Raw genomic sequence first — 19,236 nt, 5'->3', positions numbered from 1 at the left:
GGTGCTGAAGCTGGGGTCCGCATGTGCCCACAGTTTCATAAATGACTGGGTCCCTGCTACAAGGCAGCCTGCGGTGGGCTCAATTTTTAGCCCACAGTGGCCCAACACTGGACCCACATGGGCGTGTTTGCAGGGTTACGTCGTCAGCTTATCTTGTCATTATAGCAGTAACAGTAACATTTTGATCTTTTTGTTAACTGTTTATCTTTCTGTATGTCACAGAGCATATGAACAAGAACAAAGCACTTCACTAGAAAAAAGAAGTTAATTTTCTTTGTTAGTTTCACTTATGCTGACGACTTTGGATGTGAATAGACCTACTTTCAGTTCAGTGTACACTTAAAGTAAACATACCTTGTAAACTCCACTCATTGGCCATTTTGTCAGAAACAACTACCATACAGTTGTACTTTGTAGGTTTTCAATTAATGATTTTATCAGTGTTTGTTATCAGTATTCAGAGTTTCCTTATGATAATTTTAAGTCTGGATGTGGTAGAATGGAATATATCGTATATTAGCTGGTTCTCAGCTCATTTGACACTAAGCACTGTGTTTACTTTAATGGATTACTTTGGTAATAATAAAACAACCTTTAAAAAATCTTTATTTAGACAACTGGAACAAACAACATTTATTTAAATCTCCATGATATAAATGCACACTAGGCCTGGGCGATAGGGACATGTAATCTGATATCAACAATGAGTGACAAGTCACCTGATGGCAATGCTCAAAAGGTGACAATTATCAAGTTGAGAAACTCACAGAGGACTAATTTGACATTGTAAATATTTTGGGAAATGTGGGGTTCACTGTCTATGACCAGCAACCAAAAAAGAAAAGCAAGTAATATTAAGTAATATTAAATACTATGTATGTTACGGGATGGCAGGGAGGCGGACCCAAATGCAGAAATGAAAACCAGTGAGGAAGTGTTTTAAATAAATTTAGTGGGGCAATGGAGTGCGAGTTTGGCACGTTGCAGTTGAGGTGACCCAGACCTGGCTCAGGTAAAGCACCTCAAGGAAGGGGAAATAAAAAGGCAGGAAAGTGGCAAACAAAAGAAACACTGAAAGCAGCGTGCTCAAACAAAGGCTGAACTAGAAAGGTGAAATAAAAGATAATGAGAAAACAAAATACACTTCCACTGTAAGTATGAAGGGAAGGTAGACTTTATGTTTCACTTGTTTGCTCTTGGTGAAGCAAACACCTTTTTTATTGCTTGGAGCAGTTTGTAGCTCGAGCCTTGAGTAATTTTGGGGCAATCACTCTCTTTGTTTTTTCCAGCCCTCTTTTCTTTCCTTTCTTTTCACTTAAATACCCACCTGGGCTACGTAACGTACCAGTCACCCCTCTACAAAGGTGTGACAAAGGGCTGCTGTTTGCCACAGCCTTAAGTAGAGGAGTCCGTAGGTGTGTCGGTTTGGGCCTAATCATCAAGTTATAGTACATTTAAAATTGTATGTTTCAATTAATTAATTTAATTAATTGTCAAGTCAATTAATTAATTTTGGGGTTTATACAAATGTACCAAAACAATCAAATTAGTCATGGTGAAATTTTATGATTCATGGAATCATTTCTTGATGAATCAGTCAAATTTAAATGATTTTTTTCTCCAGGAAAAAAAATCTACAGGATGTGGCAGCTCGCTTGCTGCATAAGATTTTCAAAGTGACCAAGCTGAGCCACTATTCACCAGCAGAAAAGATGAAGGATTGCATCACTGCTCTCGGAATAAAACCTTGTATCTCCTTTTATTTTTTTAGTTTTTGGCATACTTTGAATATACCTGTTGTCTTTAACATTGTGTGTAAATTTCATGACAAAAGTCCCAAAATGACTTGTCTGGTTCCATAGACTTATATTAAAAGTAAAGTAGGTTTTTTCTTTTCCTGTAAAGTTACCATTTTGGAGATACAAGGTTTTGTTCCTACAGTAGCAATATAATGACTGCATGTATATACACTGCCTCTCATAGTACCCTAATATGCATGTATGCATGGTTGGAGAATCAATACTTCATTAGAAAAGAACGTAAGGACTGAGGAGTGATTTCAATGGATTTTTTTACAGATTTTATTGAAGAATTAGGCCAATAATAGGTAAACCAACAGACACATCATTACAATATTGTTAAATGAATATGGATCCTGAAGCATCTGATTATGCGCTAGACAGATGAATGGCAATACCCTTCTCATAAAGTCCATACAAACACTCAAACAAACTGAGCACTCATTCTGATCTCATGGAGAACTGAAAGTACTTGGATTTCATACAAGTGAAGCTGTAAGAAAAGCTACGGAGTCTAAAGCCCTCACATTAACAATCTGGAATTTTCCACACAATTTTTAAACAAATTTCTGATCAGAAGACCAGAAGAAGAGCATGGTCTACAAAAAAGGCACTAAAATGTCACACCAAAGTCTAATCTGTAACTATGCACTATCCATAAGTATTCTGGAAAAATGGTTCTATTTCACCTATACTCCTCAAAAAGTTCTCCTTATAGAATCAGGTGCATAGTTCATGAAAGAACTATCAGGCATATGTTATAACTAGGGGTAGGTGATATCCAATTGTTATCAGGACAAATTACTTCATGAAACACATCAGTATTTGCAGAACATCGGTCACTTTGGAGTGATGCAATAGAAAAACTACTTTTGGTTCTCTAAAGAACCTTTCAGTGGATGGTTCTTTAAAGAATTACTTTCATAAATGAGATGTGCAAGTGTGAAGAACCTTTTTATAGGTGTATGTATAGTTTATGTATAGGTGAAGGTTTTATACCAATTAAAGGATTCTTCTAGAGCAATACGTCCACATCAAGAACCTTTTTAGGAGCCTTTATTTTTTTAAGAGTGTAGTAACAATGAGCTGATTTGATATTAGTGCATAATGTCGTTATCTAATTTATTTTTTACTTTAATTGTTTGTTTTTTTCAGTATTTATTTAGCACTGCTGTTAGCATTACTGTCTTTTGACTGATGAAGGTGTCTTCAATCATTGCAATGTTAAATTTTTACAGCATCTCCCACCCCTAGTGGTAACTGTATTATGTGTCTGTCCGAAGTCAGCTACACCACAAATTAGCGAATTTAAACTCTGATGTAACTTTGAAAAGATATCTAATAAACATTCTCCACAGTATTCCTTCCACTGTCATCCTCCCATCTCTTTTTTCCAGGCCCTTTTAGAACCCATGTGTTTTTGGACAGAGCATCTGGACCTGCTGAATTGTTCAGGAAAATGAGTGAAGTGTTCTCTCCATCCCTGCCATTCACCGGACACACCTGGAATTTAGAAAAGAACGTCAGCATCTCAGCAGTTCCAACCCTTAACAAATTTAAAACAGCATTTCAAGACAATTTAAGAACATAGTAGCGTAAGGAACAGACCATGAGCTTAGCCATTGTTTCATTCACTCCTCTTTTCTTAGGTTCCTTCTCTGCAAAATGAAACAATAACAAATAAAGAACATAATACCACATTGTGATATTCACAAAATGCTTTATGAAAAATAAGGGAGATAAATAAACATCTAGGGTGTCTGTGTTGATGCTAACTGGTGACATACAATACTGTGTAAGTCAGAAACCACCTGTCATTTATTTACTTTCCAAAAAAACATCCATTAAGTATAAGTCAGTACTTGTTGCTGCAAGCCCCCTGCACCATGGGCTTGGGATTGCATTGTAAGATCACTATATAAAATGTCTTAAAAGTTGACATGTGAAGAGTGACCTTCCTCTCCAGAAAACTTTTTATAACTGGTGTGAACTGAAAATGAAGGAACTTACTACATTGCTCCCGTATCCTCCATAGTACCAAGACTGTCATCAGTAACAGCAGCAGTGCTCCACATCCCGTCAGGACAGTCTTCCAAAACAGGTTACTGAAACAATACAGGAAGAATACATTTTCTGCATACAGTAGATCAATATCTATACTGCAGTTCAGCGCTCATAACCCACAACATTGTTCTGACATTGCAATAGAATTAGAATGCGATTAATGGTGTTGTGCAAATGAGTGAGCTTAAACAAATGGCACTGTGAAAAATCTAATTATCCCAGATGTAGTCGATCAACCAACACATGCTTCTTTCCAAGCCAGATCAAATACTCTATTCCCAGAGCAATCTTGAAGAATGGCAGAGGCAATATAAAATACGATTTTTATACACACCTACGACAGGGCATTTGTACAGTCTTATGACAAAGGCAGCAGGGGTGCCAGACAAAACCTATTAATTTACAGTAAAAGTATGTTTTCTAAATGATGGCAAAAATCTGTAAAATTAGTCATTAAATTTCTTAGAAATACAGCCTTTTACTGTAATTCAACACTAGTTCATCTAGTTTTTCTGACATACAGTATTTTACCATACTATTAATAACAATAACAGCTATTAATATAAATAAAGGAGAAAATCACCTTTGAAATAAAGGTGATAATTTATTTTTTCTGAATTTACATTCTATTTCTGTAAAATATCAACAGCAGTGTTAAAAGTATATGTATGGTTTATTCACACTCACTTAACCTTTTCTCAAATTGACCATTGTGGTTTATTTGGATACTTTTTTTTCTGTTCTTTTACAGTGCCCTCTAAACCACATCGGCAAGACTGCATACCCTTAATAAAGGGATGGATGTGGTTTGAGCAAGCTGAAAGATGTTTAGGGAATGTATTTATGAAAAAAAGATTTGGGTGAGAATGCAAATTGTTAAAGGCCTTAATGAACAGCTCGGGTAAGTAGTCTGTTCAAGCATGCAACAACAGTGGTATGAAGAAGGACACTTGCCCTCAGCACACTGGACTGAGTTAAAATAAGAGAGAGAGAGCAGGTTCGGTCACCTTTTGGAGTCCTGAGCCTTCACTACAGAAGGATGCTGTGTTGTTAAGCTGACCATTGTTGTGACTGAGGGTGCTGTTGGAAACAGAGTTGACACAGATTATTGCAAGAGTGCTTATAGGTCCATGAATGCTGAAGATTATTATTTTAAAATATATATAAAATTGAATTCTAAGCATCACATATACTATGTATATTTATCAGATATACTATGTATGCTACACATTCAAATAATACCTGGATATAACTTCAGTTTCTTCATTAACTAATCTAACATTTCAACTAAATCTCATCTTTGCTACAAGCCTTTGTCTTGACACAAAATAACATAAGTATTAGAAGGATTTATTCTTTCTGTTATGCTAATGCTTTTCTAATAACAGGCTAATGATAATGCTTTGCTAATAATGGACACGTACTTGTTGTTGGTCTTGGTGTGACTAACACATGAACAGTGGCTTGGTGCTGGCCAGCTCCACACCAGTACCATCCTGCATCTCGCATCTCCAGATTCTTCATCGTTACAGTAACAGTGTCCTTCTTATCATCACTGATGAGCAAAGATCTACTGCTGAATGTTCCATTAAAGTCCGTCACCTTGCAGGAGCTTAAGTGGCCACTCCTACACCACCTCTTCTCACTCTCTCTAATGTAAAACAACACAGAGGGACATTTCCTGAAGAAGGCTTTACACTCATTACATTGGAAATCCCTACCTTATAGATGTCCACTTGCTAGTGTAGAGTTAGAAACTATTAGCCATCCATAGTGTTAGCCATCCTCTAGCTCTTAGCTGGATGTTTTTAGGGTGGTGGAATACTCTCAGTCCAGAAGTGACAATGATGTGTAAAAACCCCAGCAGCACTGCTGTAGCTGATACTCATTAGCCACTACAATGTCAATATCGCTAGCAGTGTTCCAAAACCTAGGCTGCAGCCTAGGTGGGCTGCAGGCTGTTCCAATCAGAAGCATCCTTTGAGTACATATATAATTTTCAAGGATGCTAGCAGAGTATCCTTCACAGTCTTCCTACTGACCCGTAGAAAGAAGAAATGTCAGCAAATTAAACATGTTGAAATTGTCACCAGTAGTATAATAGCCTTAGTAGACCTTTAGTATTTTGTCATATAAACAAGGAGCCTTTATAGGACAGTCCTACTGAGGACCCACTTTTCTTGGCTGCTGCCTAGCTTTTGGAACATTGCTAATGTGGCACTAAGAATGGGTCACATTCCAAATTATATCTGGCCGGTCCTGTAGCCAAAGAGAAACAGGCAAGAGGTCAGCTGACAAATTGTGCAGCAACAGATGGGCCACAGTCTGTAACTGTACACCTATATAATGGACCTAGAAGGTAGGAAGGCCTTGTAAAGGGACCAATGAGTGGAAATAATAGGGCCTTTCTAATTAAGTGGACAGTTATTGTGCATTTTCCTCCTGTTTCTCTAGCTCATGGGTTCCCAATCCAGGTTCTGGTGATCCCACACTATGCACATTTTTGGGCGTTGTCTTCTCTAGCAGAACTGAATCAATTCTTTAACTAATTAACAAGCTCCTGGTGGTCTGGGGCAGGTGTGTAGAGTTGGGAAAACAAAAAGGTTGCAGAGCATGGGGTCTCCAGAACTGGGATTGGGAACCCCTGCTTTAGCTCCTAATACACATGAGCCAGGTAACCAAGGCCTGCAGCTCTCTGACCAGGCTCAAGTGTGTTGGGATGGAACAAAAATGGAGACTTGTTGGGGTCCTCTAGAATTGGACCGAAATGTATAGCATGCATGTTTACTTATGAAACATTAGCTACAGTAAAGTTGGCAACTATTTTGGTACAGTACCTGTGTCTCTCGCTGTAGAGGCACTTAACACTGACACTGCTGCCCTCCTCTCCACTCACCATGCTGGTCTCTACAGACATACCTGATAAAACACAAAACTGCACAACATTACACGTCTTTATTCACGTGAGATTGCTTGTAAATGCCCTCATGACCTAAACAGTTTTACCACACAACAGGTTAGCATTTGTCTTTCTGTCACTCTAACACCAGTCACTTGACTTTAGTCGCTCAGTTTTGAGCCTTTATACTTTATGAATTTGCATCAATGTGAGCTGAAATCAAATCTGTGTTGTGTGTAAAGCTTTTTTGGCTAAGCTAACGCTAGCCTCTGGTGCTAAGCAAAAACGCGAACACGTTTGAGTTGATAATCCGTAAATTTGCATTATTGGAGCTTCAGTGAGACAGAATCAAACTTGTGTTATGTGAAGCTGTAGCATACTATGCTACTGCTACCTGCTACTACAGCAGCTCTACACACCACATTTGATTTATTCGATATTTTAGATGTAGTTAACAGACATTTAACTATCTCTGCCATTTTTCTTGTTTAGCAGCTAACTATATTCTTATCTCAAACAATTTAGCGGCATTAGTGCAGATATGTTCTGTGACTGTAAGTTTCCTGTTGCCGTGCTATAATCATCTCATTAGCATATTTTAGCGTATGAGACCATGATAGGTTTAAGCGTATTTGTGATGTACAAAACTAAGCGGCTATGTAGCGCCCCATGAATTGCTTTCATTTATAATACTTGATATTGAATATAGTGAATGTACTTTGATGAACAGTTTTACCCACTCACCATGTATGACATTAATATAAAGGGATGCAGTGCTGTCCACACTCCACATGCTCCCAACTTCAACCCCACACCAGTACCAGCCTGAGTCAGCCTCCTTTAGGTCCCGCATAGTTACCGCAAACACATACTGGGCCGGGTCATCAGCGATCGTCACTCTGCCCCTCCCGAATGGAGTGGACTCCGGGTCATCTGTACGGGCCAGGCTGCTACAGAACTCTCTCATAGAGCCGTGACACCAGTACTTCACATTGTGGGTGTACTGAGGGTTGTAATGGCAGGGAACAGTCACTGACTGACCCTCTAACACTGTCAGGTCTCCGACTGTGGTCACAGTGCATAGAGCGCCTATAGTGAGAAATAGACAGTCAATCCATTCAAAATTTTAGAAGGCTGACCATCTCAGCTTTGCACAATACTTTCAGGAAATGTCAGTGTTACATAGTGTGCATGTAGTATGTACTGTACCAGTATATAGTATACTGCATACTGCACCTCTATATACAGTATACTGCATACTGGAATAATGTTCAGTATACTATATACTGAACAGTGTTCAAGTATATACTGTACACTGAACACTGTGCCAGTAAACACTGTATACTGGACATTGTACCAGTATATACTGAATCATGCATATTGTACCAGCATGTACTGTACACTGTATATAATGTATACTGAACATTGTCACAGTATATACTGTATACTAAATACTGTACCACTATTTATTGTATCCTGCACACTGTACCAGTACAGTCATTTGCAAAAGTTTTGGTACCCCTGGTCACATACGTTTTGTTGAGTTCTAAAATTAAATTTGGCCTGTGCAAGGGTTATGGCATATTGTATATTTTTTGTTTGATATTGCCCCATATGCTTAACTCAGGAAATAAATACTAATTGTGCACTAAACTTTGCAGGAAAATGTCATATTTAAGTTTGTTCTTTGCAGAGGATGTGTCAACTTTCACTTAGAAAACAACAAAGCATGTAATTTGACCAGGGGTGTTCATACTTTTGCATACGACTGAATCAGCAAATTGCATATACTGAATCAGCAACTGTATACTTATCCTCATAGTAATACACAGTATAGTACACTGTATGCAATAATCACCATCATGTGTGTACTATCCTACAGGCTCACAGGACCACCAGGTGGTTAAGTCCATGTCACATGCTTCTGAAATGACTGTGCTATTGTGAACACGAAGATCACGAAGACAGTTCTGGCTGCATAATGGAACATTTGGCCATAGTAGTATACCATCTTTGGTGTATTGAATCTACTTTCTATTTTTGGGAAATAGGTATGTGAGGATTTTTGAAGACAACCTTAGTTTCTGAAACATAGGGACTTTAAAAAGCAGGTGGTCTTGTTTTAAAATGAGTGCTAAGTTAAAATGTGCAGACTTTGTTAAGTGGTTACTTTTGAACCATTATAGCATCAATGACTTAACAAAGTAACCATTTAAGGTTTGTTGTTCGGTCATAACTGGAAATATAGCAATGCTAGTCAAGTTTGCCATTTTATGACCTTTTCAGTTGAGCTATTACATTGTGGTACTGTATGGTTCTCAAAAGTAACATGAATTCTAAAAGTAATTTTTAGTATAGTGTTTCTCAGCCCTGATCCTGGAGTGCCACTGCCCTGCCACAGCATGTTTTCCTTGTTCCGAGACCCCTAGTTTTTACTCCAGATGTGCTTGTTGATTATGTCACTAATTGTATCGAGTGTGCTGGGAGTTGTGGAAACTCTAAAATGTCCTGGACCTGGACAAGCCCTTCTTGAGTTGATTTAGGTACACTATATTGCCAAAAGTATTCACTCGTCTGCCTTCACATGCATATGAACTTGAGTGACATCCCATTCCTAATCCATAGGGTTTAATATGATGTCAGCCCACCCTTTGCAGCTACAACAGCTTCAACTCTTCTGGAAAGGCTTTCCACAAGGTTTAGGAGTGTGTTTATGGGAATGTTTGACCATTCTTCCAGAAGCGCATTTGTGAGGTCAGACACTGATGTTGGCGAGAAGACCTAATTCGCAGTCTCCACTCTAATTCATCCCAAATTCATCCCAAAGGTGTCGGGTTGAGGTCAGGACTCTGTGCAGGCCAGTCAAGTTCTTCCACACCAAACTCGCTCATCCATGTCTTTATGGACCTTGCTTTGTGCACTGGTGCACAGTCATGTTGGAACAGGAAGGGGCCATCCCCAAAATGTTCACACAAAGTTGGGAGCATGAAATTGTCCAAAATCTCTTGGTCTGCTGAAGCATTAGAAGTTCCTTTCACTGGAACTAAGGGGCCGAGCCCAACTCCTGAAAAACAAGAACCGTTCTCCTGGCAACCGGCAAACCCAGGCTTGCCCATCGGATTGCCAGACGGAGAAGCGTGATTCGTCACTCCAGAGAACACGTCTCCACTGCTCTAGAGTCCAGTGGCGGCGCTTTACACCACCGCATTCAACGCTTTGCATTGCGCTTGGTGATGCAAGGCTTGGATGCAGCTGCTCGGCCATGGAAACCCATTCCATGATGCTCTCTATGCTGTTCTTGAGCTAATCTGAAGGCCACATGAAGTTTGGAGGTCTGTAGCGATTGACTCTGCAGAAAGTTGGCGACCTCTGCGCACTATGCGCCTCAGCATTCACGACTGGACTTGTTGCACAGGTGGTATCCTATCACGGTACCACGCTGGAATTCACTGAACTCCTGAGAGCGACCCATTCTTTCACAAGTGTTTGTAGAAGCAGTCTGCATGCCTAGGTGCTTGGTTTTATACACCTGTGGGAATAGAAGTGATTGGAACACCTGAATTCAATGATTTGGATGGATGAGTGTGTACTGTTGGCAATATAGTGTATGTTAGAGCAGGGACAACACTAAAATAGTGGAATTCCAGGACCAGGACTGGGAACCACTGCTGAAGAAGATAGCCCACTATCATTGGATTAGTAAGAGTGAATATGACAGGCAGCTGGTCATTGTCAGCATTCTTGTTTCCTTTTCCTCAAAAAAAAGCTGAGCACTATCACATCCTGTCCATTCTTCCTGGTCCTGGGTTATTTTTATTCCCAGTACTGTGGCTGTGCAGGACCTGCCCTTTTTGATGGCTTTGAAAATAATAATCAAAAATAATTTATTGATAAATTAGAGAAGAGTCAGAGGTCACTTTTTGCAGAACTTATTTCTTTTCACTTATTTCATCTTTTCATTATTAACTTTTCATTACTAAAACATTAATGGCTGTACACATAACAGAGGGGACCCCTTGGGCCTAATGATTTCTGAGAACTAAAAAATACATCTCTGTAAATTTAGTCAATAGAATCATTGCTTATATTTAAACCTTGTAAGTATTACAGTACTTCTCTCCTTTCACTGTTAAGTTTTGTGTGGAAACAAAAAAGCTAAACTTGTGAAATGCCCAGCAGAAAAAATTGGCCAGTCAGGAATTATATTTTGGGAGATTTGGCTAAGCTTGCTCTCCTTTTGGCTAGCACTGAAAAGGAGGCCTAAGACATTCGATTATATAACAGAAAAATCAACAGAGGAATCAACCAATCACAGTATGATCGCCAATAGGCAGAAACAGTTACTGAATGTGAATACGAGCAGAGGCTGAATCAATGGGATGTTAGAAATGGAAAACAGCAGCAGCAGCTCAGAAGCCTCTCTAGTGAAAGAGTCTCTGTGAAACAGCTACAGCTTGTAAAGTCGCCATTCTTCTTCATCCAGTAAGCAGTTGCAAAATCTCATGAACAAGGTTTTACACTTGATGAATAAACATGACAAAACCATTAATGATACAGTAAGTCAGTAAAAAGTCTGCTATGAATAGTCACATTTGGCTTTAAAAGGTAAGACTGAATGCTAGAAAGAGCTTATGCTGCAAAATCAAGGGGGTGGAGTCAGACAAATCCTTCTTCAACCATGCTATGTTTTAATTGGTCTAAAACTCTTTCCAGTCATTTGTTTGTTTTTCCCTCCTTCTTTTTCAAATTATTAAAATAGAATATCACTGAAGAGGAGATGTTCTTATAATATAATTTCAAAGAATGAAGTTGTACATTTAAGCAAAAATCTATTTATTAAACATTTTTAAATATAGGTTTATATACTGCCACAGCTCAAATACATTTATTGACTATTGTTTGTGTTTTTAAGGCAAGTATCTGGAGATAATAATTTATTAAGTTATATATAGTATAAAAATACTTGTCCCTTTTTTGTTGTCCAAATTAAAGGCCTCTTGGTCCAACTTTGGGCAGTAAAATAAGTGAATACAAATGTAGACATTGAGGAAAATTAATTAAGCGTTTTTTTTGTTTGTTTATTCGTTTGTTTTTGCATTCAGTCTTGGTTGTCAGTGGTCTCTGAAGTACAAGGTTTGCTACTGAGTAGATTTATTTCCAATTAGTTCAAAGTTCTTTCAGTTTGGTTGCTAGCTTATTGTCTCTGTTTACAATTGTAAACTTGAGAAAAGATCAAAGAGCAATGTTATATTAGTTTTGGCATGTTTTCTGCAAATTGGCAAGGTTGTGACTGACAGTGACAGTGACATTTTCCAATGGAGATAAATGAAAAATTCTTCCATCATGAACTTAAATGATGTAAGGAAAAGAGTTTAAACATTTAAGGCAAGGTAAACAGTTTAATATTTGTTTGTTTGCTTCTGTAAACACAATTCTGTAACAATCTACCAAAAAAATCACAAACACACTAAATTATAGCAATGAAATCTCAGTAAACATTCTTTTGGTAATACCACATAAATACCTTAACATTACAGCAGGCCATTTTTTGAGGGAATTGTTGTGGTATTTTACCCTAGGGAGTGCTGTGGTAATCCTGTGTTGTAATTTTTGTTTTTGTGGCAGTAACACACAGCAACCCCGTCCTCATGCCACAGGACTTTTTTGTAAGGGATCAGAATATATTGCCATATTAACAAAATATATTTTGAAATATATTTATTTTAAAATGTATGGAGAAATATTACACATAGAAATATACTGTACAAAATAATTGTGTGTAAATATATTTATCAAAAACATTTGAAAATGTGTGAAAATAGCTAAAATACTTGCACTGTTTGGATACCTTTTGAAATGATTTTTTTTTATTCAAACATCTTAATTATAAGTATTAGCAAATTAACCTTTAATATGGCAAAAGCAAGTGTTGTAGGTATTGATATACTGTGAAAATGCAGTTTGGTGATTTGATATCTTTGAATACATTTTGTGTGAGTGCTGTCTCATCACATACGTACACAGTTAATGCGAAGCCAGTGCCATTCTTTCAGTTCATATATATTTAGTTATCCTTGTGACCTTTGTTAAAACTACATACAATTGAAAAATATTACATTTAAATAAACATTTATGGCCTGAATTGAAGGCTGAGCTCTAATAGTCATGGTTTGCCACCAATACAAACAGTACAGAGCATATAGCTGAGAATAAAAAAGAGCCAGATATAACTAAGCACAAAAATATAACAGAGTCGTCAAACACTTCTTGGCAGGCAATATTATAGAAGTTGTCCAGAACTGTTTTGCAGCCCCTCTGAAGCAACATAACTTTACGACCAGCAAGGAGGCCACTTCTACCCTCTGTCCTACTGCCCCCACAACACTTTGTTAGTGATAAGTTTACTGTCTTACAAAATTTTAGTTCTGTTTCTGTCCATAACTTATATTATCACTAGTAAAACTTGTCATTGCTGTATTTTTTCAAAAGAAACTGAAAAAAAATCCTCTTAACTAGTTCTTACAAAATCATTATATCTCTTCCTTTAAAAAATTGCTCTCAGAAAAGAGATTTGCTGTAACATCTACCAAAGTAAAGAAAACGGTTCTGAAGACACTCCGGGGAGATGAGTCACAAATTTGCTTTGTTGAACGTCCCACTAAAGACACCGCTCAGGGTTTAGTCAGTGATCTACTAATCAATTCCAAACCCTAGATTATCACCACTGATAAAAAAAAAAAAGCACACTCATCTCTATTACTGGCCCAGTTTTCTTATTTTGAATACTTCTGCAATGAGCTCACTCTCAGCTGCGCATACAGATGGAGAAAATCCTGCCGGACACTGTGCTGAGAGTGCTGAGAGTCAGTATCTGCTTCTGAAACTCAGAACAGTTTACAAAGATGATAAAATCTCACCTGGAAGTTGACGAAGGAGAAAAACAACAAAAAAGAGGAGCGGAGTCATTCTGAAGAGTGGTGAGGGGTCCGCACTGGCCTTCTTTCCCAAGCGCAGCTGTTATGAAAATAATTTCTGCTGCACTTACTTTCACTTCCCTTCTGCACTGCCCAGTTCCAGATGTGAGGAACTCTTTAACCCTTTATGCTCCAGAACATAAATATCGCTGTATTTACGCTTCTTAGAGAAACTAAATAATATAAATGACACATTATTTATACATGTAGGCACAATTTATTTAGTTTATTTGCTTAATGTAACATATTGGGGAAACATAAACCGTGGCCTGTGCGCATACATTCATGTATGTATATACGTATATCTATATATATCCAATCCCATTCTAAATTCATAGGCATTAATACGGAGCTGGTCCTCCCTTTGCAGCTAGAACCCAGTAGAGTCTGGCTGCAGACATGCGAGGCTTTCTACAAAAGTTTAGACTGAGTCTGTGGGAATTTGTGTCCATTCATCCAGAAGAGCATTTATGAGGTCAAACGCTTGGCATTGTGCTTAGTGATGTAAGGCCTGCATGCAGCTGCTCAGCCATAGAAATTTGCACATTTTTTAACGCTGATTTTAATGTCAGAGGAGGTTTGGAACTCTGCAGGTATTGAGTCAGCAGAACGTTGGCAACTTTTATGCACTATGCACCTCAGCACTCGATGACTCCAAGTGCTTATCAAAGATAAACACTTTAAGTACTGTTTATCCGATAGTAACAGTTTTGGTGGTCTACTCATTCTTAATTGGTTGTTATTAGTCCCATTTTCTCTGAATCTTTAAATAATCTGTTGAACTCTGGTATGGAAGCTCCTGTTTTTTCCTGCTTTATTTTCCATTGCTTTTCCCCTTCCTTATGCATACATCTAATCTCCTCAGAAATATCTCCTAATTGTCATCTTTTGCAAAGTAAACTATAAGCAATGTATAATTTATATCTAATACCCACCACTTTATATTTTATATATATTACACACTGTTTCTAAATTATTTTGTATTAAAAAGGTGTTATTTCAGGTGTTTCATAAACAAGAAACACATTTGAACTGTAATATATTATGTGTTTGACTATACATGGAAAACAGGTAATGCATGTTTCTTCAAATAAACGCCATAAGTCATCCTGAACCACAACGTTAACTGAAATAAAACACTGTTACAAAAACGTCATGATTACTCTTAATCACTTTATTCCTGTTGCAGTAACTGAAGAATTTTAGAAAAGTAGAAAAGCTTGTTGTTGAGACAGACAAACAGATGTTCTCAGAAAGAATACAACAATCCCCATACTGACAAATTATATTAAACATAATAGTAAACTGCATTTTGATGACACCTGTCAAGGGTCACTGCCAGATGTTGGTTAGCAAGGCATCCATATTGTGTCTCCATATCTGAAACAGATAAAAAGTGAATAATTAGAGCGACATTATAATATAGTTCATGTGAAGTTACTACAATCAAAATTTCCCGCAGGTAAAATGGAAATCAGAGAGGGCCAGGAAATACTTAATTGTTGGAAAAAAAATAGTCTCTCTGCTGACAGGTTGTTATGTGCTCTATTGAGTTTAAATCAAATATTGAATTTGATGTATACATGCAATTCTTTAAAAGATCAAGATCAATATTTATAATAATATGCAGAACTAAGAAGAGGATGTGGTTAACAAGGTTATAACACGTTCACCCTGTTTCATCCGTATTTAATACAGTAATTTTACTAAGAAGAGAAACTGTATCACTGACTGTGTGAAAAATGACACCTGTTTAATTTCAGAGAATCATCAGAACATCTTAACTACTTCCTGCACTGCAAATTCCCAGTTCTTATTGCAGACTGATTTTAATAAGTGAGTTAGCGGTGACTCTTAAAGGACCCATATCCTACATTTTTCTTGTGTTTTTTTCCCCCGGGGTCCTTTTATGATGTTTGTGTAGTTTATGTACAAAAACTCTCTTGATTGAATTAAACAGGCTGTTTTTGTTACTGGGCCTTTAAAACGGATATATGTAAATAACATATAGGCTGAATGGGTGGATATATGTAAATATGTTAGCATTTGCAACATCACAAAAAACAATGAATTGAAAACAGGCTGTTTTGCCGCTTAGTTTCCATATATCAACTGTATGGAGTGGGGAGTGAATGATATGTTTTGAAACGTTCTGGAATCAAAAAATGTGGTTCCAAGTACTAAGCAGCAGTTACTGCACTTTATTTTCTTACTTACTTACTCATAATTTATCTTGACCTAGTTTGCTAAGCATCACAAAGATCATCAAAGAAAAAAAAAGTTACACTTCAGCTGATCATAGTAACACTATGATGATATATACACTATAGTCTATATTCCTATTACCTGTTGCTATTATATATATATATACACACACCATTATATAACTATTTGTACTTTTTGAACTAGATTGTTTGAACTAGGCTGGTATTAAAATGGTACACTATACATGAGTGTACAGAAGCCATACAGATTACAGTGATGCATGCTGATGCTAAACTTAAGCTTTTAAGGATGTCTACACCACAAAAAACCTCTGCAAGCACAGAAATACAGCACACAGTTACACAGATCACCAAAGCTACACATGATTTGTGAGTACAGCAGGCATATAATGCAAACAAGATAAATGCAGTGCACAAGACTATAGGTGCTTATTGTACCAAAAAAAAAGTGTGGTCACACCACGCACCTGCAAAAAGGTGTCACCAGGAGATCTTCATTCAGCCAATGAAGTTAACCACCACCAGATGGAGGACAGTGTGGGCGAACAAGAAGTCTGCAAAGGCTCTCTCAGGTGACACAGAGAGGAAATCTCCTTTGTTCTGAGGGTTGATCTGGATACGCAGGCACACTGTAGAGGAGAGAGAAGCAATGTTATGCAGCAGTCGACCAGGGGTTTTTTAAAATCAAGTTCAGTACTTTTTAACATTATTTAAAGGCCTCAAAAAATAAAAAAATAATATTTCCACTGCACAACAACACAAAGAAACTCAAACATGGCATCAATTCATGTGTATTTTAACTGGCTGGAAGTCAAACACCTTGAGCTCGCCCAATCCTGGCATTCTTTTCACTAAGTCTGTTCGACTTTTCTGCTGTTTGGATATTTTTGGTTGGCAGACTATTCTGACATAATTTTTAAGATTTAACACCTCTAACAGTAAAAAATAAGACATTTTCAGGCATTTTAAGACTTTAAATATTTTAAATCTATTAACGACTTTATAAAACTTTATACGGATCTGCAAGAACCTGGTAAAAAACAAAGCAGCAGACTATGCTCAGATGACTTTTTTAAGTTACTTACAAAGTCTAGGAATTGACACTTTTTATTTTGTTAAAATTTGCTGAAAATTTAGATGTGAAAAATGTTACTTATATGAGCCAAACCAATCTGTGTTGTAAATATTTAGACAATTCTGCCTAAAATATTGAAAATCAGATCAAATCTTGAGCTCAGAATGGAAAATTATACCGACCCACCAGAAAAATGACTCAGACAGGAAATTCACCTTTCTCAAGAAAAAAAGGTATCATAATTACTGGCACTCCCAGAAATTCTTGTTAACAAAAACAAAAAAAAGTGACAAATACTTCCTTTATATTTTAGGAACTCTTACCTGGCCATGCACGACTTCCTGATTCACGGGTTACAAAGGGTGCCAATGATAATACTACAGGCTGGCTGTCCTGCTGAGGCTGTATTTATTTAGCTAACTTGCATCTCAAAATTGCAATCCAATTCACAAAGTAAACGTTCTGTACCTGCAAGAATAAAGGATCCCACAGAGGAAATGAATCCAGACAGAAAGCTGTTGAAAGGGAATGTGCCGACCAGTAAGCAGTAGAGGAACTGAAACGCCCCTGTCAGTAAAATATACAGCAGATACGCGTCTATGACTTTCAGCTTGTTCGACGTGCTGCTCCTGTACTCCTCCAAAAAGCGGGATATGACGGCGACCACTGAATGAGACATTATTTTAGTAGGTTAACGGCTAATAATCAGTAAAAGAGAATGAAAATTCAGCCAAATGAATGACGTGTAGCCACTGCCGTCAAGTGTGTCACTAAACAGCGTCCCTGCTGAAACAGGCGCGTGTTTTAGTTCCGACCTTCTCTGAATTTTTTGACTGCGATAAAGACGATCTTTTGATACATGGCTTATTTATTAAAGGAAAGAATTGTCCTGTAGGTGTTTATCTGCTCAGTTACTTTCTTTTTATGTCATTTAAATTCTCGTGAATTTTTATATATGAAAATAACCATATATTATATAATTTATACTTAGATCCAGTTTAAATGTTAACCGGTGTGCCAGAATCTTAGGCTGAAAAAGGATATCACTGTTCATTCTGTGGTGGTTTAGAAAAGGAAGCACGTTTCAATCTGTTTTGTCAGTGTACTTACTTTTTAAAGTGTTTTGGATTGATGAGGAGAATTTTGTAAGAAAAAAGACTAGCCATTGCATTGGGGTGTTTCAGATGTTTTTATTTACTTCTCTAAGGACAGATTGGATATTAAATATTTACTTTTTGCACAGAATTTAATTATTGTGGGTAAAGATCATGTACATAAGAAGAGATGATCTGAAAAAAAGCCACTTATTATAATATATTGCACTATTTAAAAAAAAAAAAAAACATTGAAAACAAGAAAGCTAAAAGGACTTTGGAAATAAATATTAATTATGATTTATATGATGTGTAATTACAGCCCCTGGCTGTTGGTTGTTGGATGTTATGTTGGTGTATACTTGTATACTTATGTGTTCCTACAAAACAAACAAACAAAACAAACAAAAACAAAAAAACCTCATCATTCTATGATGTATGCCCAGAAATCCTTATTCACTTGTTTTGGCACTGTACCCACATAACAAGCTCAGGAAGGAGTTATAGAGATTTGTTATTGATTATATAACAAAAAAAACTTTATGTAATGTATTTTTATTTATTTATTATTATTATTTTTGTGTGTGTGTGTGTGTGAAATAAATACTTCTACGTTTCCAAATTCAAAGGCAGGTCCTAGACAAGTAGTTAGAAACTATTTAACTTTTCGTTTTTAGCCTTTTAGCTCCATTCACCCTCATTCATTGAGAACTCGCTCGCGGGCGCCCTCTGGCGTTTGCATAAACAGGAAGTGTCCCGGCTCCCCTAACCGGCTCCACTAGCACGCGAAGGGGAGTCGGATTCCGCCTGGGAGTCGGGATTCGGCACAACACAGGCTCCACTAGCAATACGGCTACTGAGTGCTGATTGGCTGGTGAGCTCATCAGCTGGTTGAGTAAAAGGTACTAAAAGCGCTGTTAGTCCAACAACCTGCAAACTGAAAAGTGTTAAAAAATGACAGCCGTGTTGAAATATTTTAGGCTGTTCTGTGTTGAAAAAAACGAGTGCTTATAAAAATGATTCATCATTTACAAATACCATTTTTTACGAACCGGACATTGTTGAATGGAAGTCTACAGTCTTTTTGAGGCGTTTTTCTCCTGCTG

The 19,236-nt window shown here is 37.3% G+C and overlaps 2 protein-coding genes across 2 annotated transcripts in view; both read right to left on the bottom strand.

Moving 5' to 3' along the window:
* Positions 1-13,835, bottom strand: part of LOC118797519 (polymeric immunoglobulin receptor-like) — a 50,302-nt gene extending 36,467 nt beyond the window's left edge. The window contains exons 1-9 of the mRNA XM_036556889.1: positions 13,680-13,835; positions 7,507-7,851; positions 6,701-6,782; positions 5,288-5,514; positions 4,871-4,943; positions 3,810-3,904; positions 3,408-3,457; positions 3,147-3,302; positions 2,799-2,814 (exon numbers count right to left, since the gene is read on the bottom strand). Coding sequence (XP_036412782.1) covers positions 2,799-2,814; positions 3,147-3,302; positions 3,408-3,457; positions 3,810-3,904; positions 4,871-4,943; positions 5,288-5,514; positions 6,701-6,782; positions 7,507-7,851; positions 13,680-13,728 — 1,093 coding nt within the window. The 5' untranslated portion in view covers positions 13,729-13,835. The remainder of the gene's footprint in view (positions 1-2,798; positions 2,815-3,146; positions 3,303-3,407; positions 3,458-3,809; positions 3,905-4,870; positions 4,944-5,287; positions 5,515-6,700; positions 6,783-7,506; positions 7,852-13,679) is intronic.
* Positions 13,836-14,889: 1,054 nt separating this feature from the next.
* Positions 14,890-17,823, bottom strand: LOC118797438 (dolichyl-diphosphooligosaccharide--protein glycosyltransferase subunit dad1). The gene is made up of 3 exons (XM_036556794.1): positions 17,505-17,823; positions 16,429-16,590; positions 14,890-15,116 (listed from the first exon to the last, which is right to left on the bottom strand). Exons 1-2 carry the CDS (start codon positions 17,713-17,715, stop codon positions 16,460-16,462), a joined length of 342 nt encoding a protein of 113 aa, XP_036412687.1. The 5' UTR covers positions 17,716-17,823; the 3' UTR covers positions 14,890-15,116; positions 16,429-16,459.
* Positions 17,824-19,236: the final 1,413 nt, after the last annotated feature.

This window comes from Colossoma macropomum, unplaced genomic scaffold (assembly GCF_904425465.1).
Source record: "Colossoma macropomum unplaced genomic scaffold, Colossoma_macropomum, whole genome shotgun sequence".
In the NCBI taxonomy this organism is placed as follows: Eukaryota; Metazoa; Chordata; class Actinopteri; order Characiformes; family Serrasalmidae; genus Colossoma; species Colossoma macropomum.
The sequence above is the reverse complement of the archived record's forward strand: the minus strand, read 5'-3'. Positions and strand labels throughout refer to the sequence as shown.